The sequence below is a fragment of the Botrytis porri genome, assembly GCF_014898465.1.
Source record: "Botrytis porri strain MUCL 3234 chromosome Unknown BPOR_002, whole genome shotgun sequence".
Taxonomy (NCBI): Eukaryota; Fungi; Ascomycota; class Leotiomycetes; order Helotiales; family Sclerotiniaceae; genus Botrytis; species Botrytis porri.
In genome coordinates, this window is record NW_024066076.1 from 2,572,362 (window position 1) to 2,582,498 (window position 10,137).

The 10,137-nt window shown below is 37.3% G+C and overlaps 2 protein-coding genes across 2 annotated transcripts; both read left to right on the forward strand.

Annotated features, from left to right (window-relative positions):
- Positions 1 to 2,547: 2,547 nt before the first annotated feature.
- EAF01_001766 (uncharacterized protein) lies at positions 2,548 to 3,696 on the forward strand (the record flags this gene model as incomplete). Its single annotated transcript, XM_038910016.1, has 1 exon — positions 2,548 to 3,696. One exon carries the CDS (start codon positions 2,548 to 2,550, stop codon positions 3,694 to 3,696), a length of 1,149 nt encoding a protein of 382 aa, XP_038774828.1.
- Positions 3,697 to 4,470: 774 nt separating this feature from the next.
- Positions 4,471 to 5,632, forward strand: EAF01_001767 (uncharacterized protein; the record flags this gene model as incomplete). The annotated part of the gene is made up of 4 exons (XM_038910017.1): positions 4,471 to 4,569; positions 4,735 to 4,868; positions 5,029 to 5,147; positions 5,244 to 5,632. 4 exons carry the CDS (start codon positions 4,471 to 4,473, stop codon positions 5,630 to 5,632), a joined length of 741 nt encoding a protein of 246 aa, XP_038774829.1.
- Between the last annotated feature and the right edge of the window lie 4,505 nt (positions 5,633 to 10,137).

A 10,137-nucleotide genomic window follows, 5' to 3' on the forward strand; every position in this document is an offset into this window, starting at 1 on the left:
AAAACTTTACTCTTTTTCTCGCGCCGTCGTGGGTTTGGATGAGCTAAAGATTCTAATTATGATGACTCGTGAGACATTGAAAGCTTCATACTATGACATCTCGTAAGGCATCCGACGTTACCGCATCAATATGACGATTTTTTACATCGCAGAAGCTTAAGATTCGGGAAGTATTAGTCGTTTCGACCAAGATGAAAACGCGGAGAAGCGATAAAGGGGTTTCTATCTTCATGTTCTTTACCACTTCATGTTTGGGGGATCGCCATGTGCCAACATCAGCAACGCCCACAACAAGTTAATACCTATGTAGCTGTGTGCGCTTTGATGTTGTGTTCCCCCAAATCGGAGTGAATTTCAATAGCACAAAAGAAAGTCAAACGGCTTTCGTAGATCATAATATACTTTGACGAGTTTTGTGGAAGTGCGGAAGTTTCCTTTTCATTGGTCCACTCGGAACATTCGGTTTATATTCTGAAGTTGGTTGTTACACCGAGAGAACTCAAGCCTTTGAGAAAGGTATGAAACTATGAGATGGGCAGGGGAGGGGCAAGATAGCTAAGATATCAGGTTAAGGAACCGTAGGTATCATGTCAGGTACCGTTCTCAGCTGACAGTACTACTGAATATAGGCAGAAGAAGTCATATCAGTGGCACGCATGCTCCACGTTTTGTATGGAGAAGAATTTCAATATCACATAACCTGCCTTATCGAGTAGTGCAATAATGGTACCACATCGAGGTTTGGACAAATTGATTGCAGCTGACATTAGCATCGAAAAACAGGATAATCGGAGTTCGAAATGAGTATCTTGAACCGGAGTTTGTGAATCAAGAATTTCTACTTCTCTTCACCCAATTGAATGCTAGTCTTTGGTATGTATTGGATTGCAGATATTTTGCACATTTAGGCTTGAAAACTTATCCCTCCGCCACTCCACTCAATCTCACAGAGCTTTCAATCTTGAACGACAAGCAAGGACGAGGATGCCATGCTGACATGATTACCAAGATCCGATCAAAATTTCTACTACTCGTGTCACCATTCGAAACCCTGTTTGGATGATTCATCGACATGACGGGCTGAGATTGACTGCGTACTACATGAATCTGGAGGCGATTTATGATTATCGCCCCGTTGCCTACTGCACTGGATGACTTGAGTTCCTTAGGTATTCACCGCTTCATCGCTTCAAGATCTCTTCCCGTCGAAATCACAATAGTAAATCTCGGGAAGCCTTCTGTGACTTGATTCATGTTCCTTTTTTTCCTCCGTTGCATGAATTAATGGAAGTTTACTATTTCTAGATTCTAGCCTACGATACGGGACCTACTAAGATATTGTTCACTACTAGTCACTGTTTATGTTACAGTGCGTCAACTGACTAAACCGTCACATGAATGACTTGCTCTAGATGTGCATATTTTGCGGCGGCGAACGTGGTATTTTGTGGTTTAAATCCGTTGAAGATCCGAAGAGTTCGTTTGTCGAAGATTGGAGTTTGAACAGGGTAATTGATAGAATAATCCACTTCTTCTCGGCACGTTTCTGCACGGTCTAGTTTCTATATTAGCAAATGACAAACCCAGTCCTTTTCAATATCAACCACTCCATCACGCTCGAACCCGTCCTCTTGTTGACTAGCTTTAAAATCATTTTAATCCACTCTTGAATTGTATAACCCTAGCCATAAGTTTTTTCCATGTCACGTACCTTGTAACTCAATATGCGAGGCACGTTTCGGCAATGGCGTCAAATATCATGTCAAGTTGTCATTCGTTCACTTCAGTGACTACGCAAAATCTCCGAGGACTTCAACTAGGTTACATCGGAAAACAGCTCAACATCAACCACTCAATGGTCTTCAAAGACTATTGGTTTTGAACCAGGGAAACTGCTGGAGCCAATAGATATTGATTTCAGTGTTTGTTCACCCCACCAAGAATAGTTTACACTTACCCCTGGGTCCTCGATCAGGCTGGGTGGGTGTATTGACCGCCCAAGGTCGGAAAGATGACCAAGGATCTAATTCTGCACTTCTGCAAACCCACCTGCAGCTCAGTTCAGTTCTTTGTTTGTTCGATGATACCATCATACCATACAGCACATACGCATCCATCCATCAAATGATCCCGATCTCACAGACCACAGGTAAGACGCTTATGTCGCTCCATAGTCCAACACAGACATTTTCTCCACTTGTAAAAGTAGGTCCAGCTACTAGATACGACCATTGCAAGATTTATATAGGTACTGGTGCCTACATTTTGAGTTGATCTTGGACCTTCATTACGTCTGAACTAGATCTGTCAGGATATTTGGGCTGGTCTCTGAGGATCAATAGATCCTAAGACTCGTTCTCTTGTTTCTTTACCCGAGCCTTCTTCATCCTCTTCCGTTCATTACGATATTTTTCAATCAAAACCAAGAAGTGAGAAGTAAGAAAAGGACCCAGTCGGTTCAACAGTCTAACGACTGATAACAATGTTTTGATAATTTAAATCGAGCTTGATTCTTGCTCCTTGGCCAAGCAACCTCACTTCATCATAATGCGGGGCATTCACTTATTGTTCGCAACGTTGATGTTATGTCTTCTATCGTCCGCTCAAACACTCGTTGCTATAAATGGTTTCTCAATATCAGAATCATCACCTTCAGCATCTCCTAGCACATCAAAACCAGAATCCTCGACATCGAGGAAGGATGAATCGACATCTACGTTATCTACAGCCACATCATTGATCACAAACACAATCGCTATCTCTTCTATTCTATCAGCCTCTTCAACTTCTGGATCAGAGCAACTTACGGGCAATGCCCAAGTTGCATCAACAGCCACAACAAGTGATTCTCTATCGACACCAACAGCAGCTTCATCTACAAGCTCTGGTACAAATCGCAATACACTGATCATCATTCTCGCTTCTGTCCTCGGTACACTCGCTATCATTGTTGTTTCAATTGCTTTATATCTTTTTAGGCGATATCGAAGGGAACGTAGTTTCACTGGAAGAGGAGTGACTCCGATAGATGATAGCGAAATCGAGTCATGGCGACGCTCTGGGAACGAAAGAAAAGTGTTTATGGGTGAGGACTTGGTATTCGACAAAGAGACTGGAGGGCGAGATTACTTTCAATCCAACACAATACAAATGGCGCACTCTCCGGGTTGGACGTGGACTGCTTCTCCTACATCTACTCGAACACGATCTACCTTTTACCCTTCAGGTATCTCAGGATACGTACTTGATACTCCTACTTTTCTCGCCCAGGCTCCGAACGCTAGAGTTGGTCTTACCGACGAAATCATGCCGGGTGCAGAACCATTTATAAAACCAGCAGAACGACATAGATCAAGGTTATCGAAGTCAGGTGGTCATTCACGCACGAAGAGCAGGAGGAGTAGTTTGAGTGCGAGAAGTATGTGGAGTATTAAAAGTGGCAATGGAGGCGAATCAAAAGAATTGAGAGCCAACGACAGGGTAGCAACATGGTACGATCCAGAAGATGACTTTCGAAGCCATAGAGATTACAGTCACAACAGAGACTACAACGATTCACCCATGTCATTTCGAGAAATGACACCAGGTCCGGGGGCGCCGGGGCCAGTCACACCATTATCACCAAGACCACCACCGCGTGCTGCGTACCCGTCGTTCTGGGATAGCGACCGTGAGATTGGGTTAGCCATCTCATAGTATTAGGCCTGGACGCCAGTTTTTCTTTAAATGCATTGTTTGGGTTATGGGGGGCAGTGGAGTTCGTTTGTTATAAATGATGGAGGGTTACTTATATTGATACCAAGGAGGATTTGTTCATATTGATGGAGATCGACAACTCGATGAAGAAACCGTGCTGATCGGTGCAACATTATTGGCACTTGTAGATTGGGAATTTGAAATTCACCACTCGATGAAAGATTTTATTTATGATATGCACAGTCTGGTGACTGAAGCAACAGGAGAAACACACAGAGGCATCATATAGCATGCAGATACGACAATTTAAATGTAAAATCAATACCCAAATAAGCTTTGGCTTCAATTGTTCCTAGTATCTCAATTCGTGAAATCTGTAGATTGCGCTCACATATTTGAAAAGGTCAAAGTAGCGTCGTCCGAGAACTCTGCTGAAGGTTGGTTGAGGAGATTATTGACCTCGCAAGCTAATCTTCAGCAGAATACCTTGAACTTTCAAGATACAAGCAGGCGTCAAATGATACAGCCTCACTAACAATTCAAAAGCCATACCCCTCGAAAGCCACAGTGTTAAAACTTTCACGTGACTCTACACGGGTTTCGCGTCAGCGCGTTTCCCAGGCTTAAATGATTCACCGCCTCCCAAATGAGGAATGAATTGCCCAATCGCATTTGCTTAGAGACAAACCCATAAACTAAACTTCTATTTCCATTCTCGACGTCACTACCACCGCACATCCCACTCCTCCTTCTTACGAATACGGATATTTCAAAATGCCGCCACGAAAGAGCGATGTCGCGAAGCCGGTCGTTGGAGATGAAGCTACACCTGTTAAAGAAACGACAGTAGTTCGAGAGGGAATTAGTATCGAGGTTTGTTTTTATAGTTACTTCCCTCAGACGGACGGGACTCCAGATTCTTCTCCTCGATTGGTATTGCCCGAATCGGGTTCCATTGACGCTGGGTGACCTCAATTACTTCGATTATCTCCTCGCATTCGAGCTACATGTCAAGCTAATACATATGGTGATGGGCAGGATCTTAGTCTCCCGAAAAGTATCGTAACGCGATTGGCGAAGAGTGTGTTACCGCCCAATACGCAGATCCAGGGAAATGCAATGTTGGCGATGGGGAAGAGTGCGACGATTTTTGTGAATTATTTGGCTACACAGTGAGTAGATTAGGGTTCATTTGAGGACCGGAAAATTGGGAGGAGCAAAAGCGATTGAAGATTGGGGAAACACTGATAGTGAAAGTTTAAAAGGGAAAAGAAGAATGGAAGCGGGAGACATTGTGTGGGCAAATTGCTAATGCGATTATGGATGAAATAGTGCGAACGAGCACGCACACAGCCGAAGTGTTAAAACGATAGCGCCGCAAGATGTTTTCAAGGCGTTGGATGATATAGAATTCCCTGATTTTAAACCGAGGTTGGAGGCGGAACTTGCGAGTTAGTACTTCATTCCATATTGGATGGGGCATAGGTGTTTAGGGAAGGCAAACCAAGGGGAATACCACATGCTAATCATGCATCAACGAATATCAGAGTTTATCGAACTGCAGAACGACAAGAGAAATACACATAGAAAGAAAGTCGCAGCGGATAAAGTAGCTGGAGGTCAAGCGGGAGGTGAAGACGGAGAGGGCGATTTGGAAATGTTGGATCGAGAAGGGGATGGAGAGCCAAAAGCTAAAAAGGTTAGGCGAGATGGAAGCAGTGGGGGCAGTGGAGAAACACAAGAAGAACATGATGAGGAAATAGATGCAGATGAAGAGCATGATGAGGAGGTGGAGGGGGAAGAAGGCGAGGATGAAGAAGAAGGGGAGGGTGAAGCAAGGGAAGATGATGACGGAGAAGAGAAGTTCGATGTTGAGGAAGCAGAAGAAAAAGAGGTAGATGACGAGGCGCTGGATAATGGGGAGGATAGTGATTGAAGCTAGCATTGTTGTGTGTGGCCATCAAAGAAGGGTGAATGTAAAAGGAAATAAACTATTTGTTAAGGATCGGAATTGGAAAGGAAGCGAAGCGTGCATTTGCAATGATGGAGTTTGGTTTATGGATATAGGTTGTCAAGAACAAAAGTCCGCCAGGCATAGCAATATATGATTGTAAATTCTATCCGCCAAGGTTCCTTGAATCTAAATTTTACAGCGAAGGGTGGTCCAAAGCAAGAAAATCTTGTATTTTCGTTTCTGGGTAGAGAAAAGACTAGTGTCTATCGCCGTCGAAAAGGAAGAGGACGAGAACCCACAATAATATCTCGAGCGAAGTAATCCCCAACCTGTACAACCAAACTTTTGCATGAAGTTAACACACAAGTTCAATCAAATTGCATGACCTTCTGAAAATATGTGCCAGGAAATACGGCAAGGGCACATGCATTGGGAGTATCTATAAAGCACTTTTCCTAACCACATCTCATTGCCAAGTCAGACATGCATCATGTTTCATCTGAAAATATCTCACGTTTGAAGAATTGCACTATATTGCTAGCCATTTCTATGATTACAAGTATGCCCTCCGAATCAATACACTACTAACAAGAATATGCCGTGGTTTTGCAACATCAAACCTTCAAAGACTGAGAGGAAATAGAGAACGAACATCGTCAACAAGCGGTAAACGTTGCCGCAAAGCGAGAAACGAAAGAGTGCATACAAGGGAAAGCTCTGGCAAGCTCATTCTAATGTACGTTTTCTCACGCAGTCAAACGCAGAAGATATATCATCAGGTAAGAGTTCTGGAACCTCCTTATCGCACCTTATAAGTTTTGTGACAAAATCCCTGTAAAAATAGCGTTTTTTATATAAATTAAAAAAGTTAATAACTTTTTCAATTCGATGAATTTATTTTCAAAATTTCAAAATAAGTAATGAATATTATATATTATTGAAAAAAGTATATAGTTTATTTTTTGTTATTTTTGTTATTTTTGTTATTTTTGTTATTTTTGTTATAAATTATATAGATTTAAAATTGAAAAATTAGAAAATTTCTGATTTATAATACTTTTTCTATACAAAATAAGCGATTTTTTAGAAAATTTATGATTTTTATCTTTAATAGCTTATAACTTCTTTAATAAGATATTTAAAAATAAACTAGCTTTCATTTTATTTAATTGAGATACTTATTAATTTATTTTAGCTTTCTTTTATTATTTAATAGAAAGATTCAATAAATAAACAGGGGATTTAAAAGTTAAAGAACTAATAGTTTTAGCGAGAAATCGAAATCTGTACGGTGAGGAGGTTCCAGAACTCTTACAACAATGTCCAGGGTGATGTTGTATGCCGATTCTGGATTTTATATATATATATATATATGCAAATCGCAATACTAGACTCTCAAAAGTATATCATCATAGTGCTTCGGGGGGTAACAGGCTTTTAGGTTCACTTCCCTGCTGTGTGGTGAAATACAGATTCGACGCGAGCGAGCACATCAGGGAGAAGGCATTCTTGATCTCGCGCATGGACCACGCTATCTATCTCCTGAGGTCATACCGATAGGTATCTAGGTACTTTGTGTATAGGAGAGAATTGCCGTATCTAGAACTATTACAACGTTTGATATAGTTTTAATACTCAAAACCATTTTATTATCCGAGAAGATCTTCAGCGAACCCTCGGCAAAATTTCCTCAGCTTCATCCCTTTAGACAAATTGTGTTCCTGTTGAGACTCTACTTCTCGATGTCATCACCTACTAGGAAGCATTAGAGGTGTTTACACCTATCATATGCTGTATTTCTCGCCACTGATATGTTAGAATGCACCGGGTAGCGAACAGTTGGATTGAACTTCTCTTCCAAAGGGCAGAAAACAAATCCAGGTCCTCGAATATTTAAGCAAGATTCGATTCTTTCGAATTTGAGAAAATGACTGTGGCATTAAAGGAAGAAAATACAGCGCCTGCTCCTTCACACAAATCAAGCCAAACAGATAATGTAGAAATTAATACAGAGATCAATATTCAAGCCATAATCCCAGATTACTCTTCCGGAGAAGACGAAGAAGCGATCAAACCCTCTTCCTCCACTCCCATTCCCAAACCGAATTGTCAAAACCTTCGCAAACGATCACGATCTTCCGCGAGCGTCGTGACTGCATAATATTTCGAAAAGTTCGGTTACCACCAGCAACCGAGAAGAAGCTCAGAGAAAAGTTCGCTGTCCGTATGGCGAAGGATGAAGAAATAGCAAGATATAAGGAGATGTCGAATCCTACCACAAAGGGAGGAAAGGTAGCGAGACAAAGTTTCTGAGAGCGCGACGGAGCAAAAACAATTAGCACGAGATCTCGCACGAGATAAAGAAGTACAGGTCAAGAATTCAGATCTCCAGGGATTTACTACTGACGACAAAATGAACTAGCGAGCGATGGTGGATTAACGATTTTGGATAGATACATGAGGGTTATTAATTGGATCACATCTAAATAGTATCTAGTATGAAATCCTTGTGTGAGGACTTAGTTATCAATGAAAGCGCAATGGAGTATTTTGATCGCTATATAATCATGTTGTAGAACGAATTTCTTGTCCCAAATGAAGTGAGCAGAGTGGAGTTCTACTTTTTAGTCTGTTCCGTTTTACTATCTGATATTGTAACTGATATGCTCATGCTCGTTACTGTAACAAGTAACATACAATCGTCATTCAATCTCCTCTCTACCACACCTCTAATAAACTACTATACACCTTTCTCACTACTATTATCTTTAGGCTGCGCACAAATTATCTGTACTCATAGATTATCTGCGAATGATTCGCTCCACAGGTTATTCGTTAAAGGTTTTATTTGCTCTATAGATTATTTATTAAAGCTTTAAAATTATTTGTTTTATATAGATAATCTACAGATTATTTACAAATAATTCATTTATTTACAAATAGATAGATTATTTATGGATATAGGGTTATTTATGAATAATTTGTAGATTATTTATAAATAATTTGTAAATATAATGTAGTTTATTAGTGGATTGGTTATATTAATGAATCGATCACTTTTACCTTGAATTATTATTCTATATTTAATAACTATGTATTTTCTTTATAATTAATTATGAAAATTCATTTTAAAGAAGTATATATAATCTTAGTTATTTAAGTTATTAAATTAGATAAAAAATTATTAATTCGAAAAACAGCTTAGTTTTATTATATATTTCGAATTATATTGGGTGATAGAATTTGAAGTAAATCTAATATGATTGAGAGTTGATTAAAAAGTTATAATTTGATTGAATTAGAAGAGAAGGTATTTATTTAATATATTTTTAATATGAATTTGAAAGATTTTTTATTTAAATTTAAGAATGTGGAAGATATAGTGAATTATATTTTTGAATTGAAAGATATGAAATGTGTTGGGAAGCTTTGGGTATATTGATTTGTAAAGTATTAAATTAAATTAAAAATATGTTTTAATTGTATTTATAATTTTCAAAGAGTTCTTTATAAGGATTTTAAGTTTATTAAAAAGTGGTTTCGATTAGTTATAAATATATAAGCGAAATATGGTATTTTGAATAAAGATTTTTATAATTTCAATAAAACAGATTTTATAATGAGAATTATATATATAGTAATGATTATTATTAGTGATAAGAAATGTAATAGAAGTAAATCTATATAGTTAAGTAATTAAGAATAAACTATAATAATAATATATGGAAATGGAAAGAACAAAACTATTCCTTTATTTTTAATGATTTAGAAATAGGTCCATCTTTTCAATTGATATATCAAAACCAATCTTTTTATAAAATAAATTATTAAATTTATATCTAATAAATGAATAAATAATAAAATAGGTTTAAATGATTGAAATACTTCAATAAGTATATTAAGAATTGAAGAAAGAGTAAATATTGAATATTAATACTGGATAAGTATGAAAACTATAAATCAATAGTTTTTTAAATATATTATAAAAAGAATAATATTATATATTTATGTTTATTATTATATTTAAGTTATTTAACTTAACTATTTGATATTGATTATTTTAGTAATCTAAAATGTTTATATAATAATTAAATTAATGAATTTATTAAAGTATATATTAATTATATTTTGAAGATTGAATTCTTTGTAGTTTTTAAAACTATATATAAGAAATCAATTACCTTTTAGAATATGAAATTAGAATTTCGAAGAATAGGTTTAATTTTATTTAATTTTGAAATTAAATATTCAAATTCATATATTTACTTTTCCCTTTTTCAATTTAAATTAATAAATCTTTTAAACCCTTTATAATCTAATTAAAGCTCTTTCTCAATTAATATTAATTAAATCTTAAATAACTTATTATTAAGTAAGCTTCTCTATATTTATATTTAAAATTATATTAATTCTACTTAAAAATATAAAAAGATTAGCTTATAAAAATACACTTTTAAATATAAAGAATTATATACTTTGAATAATAA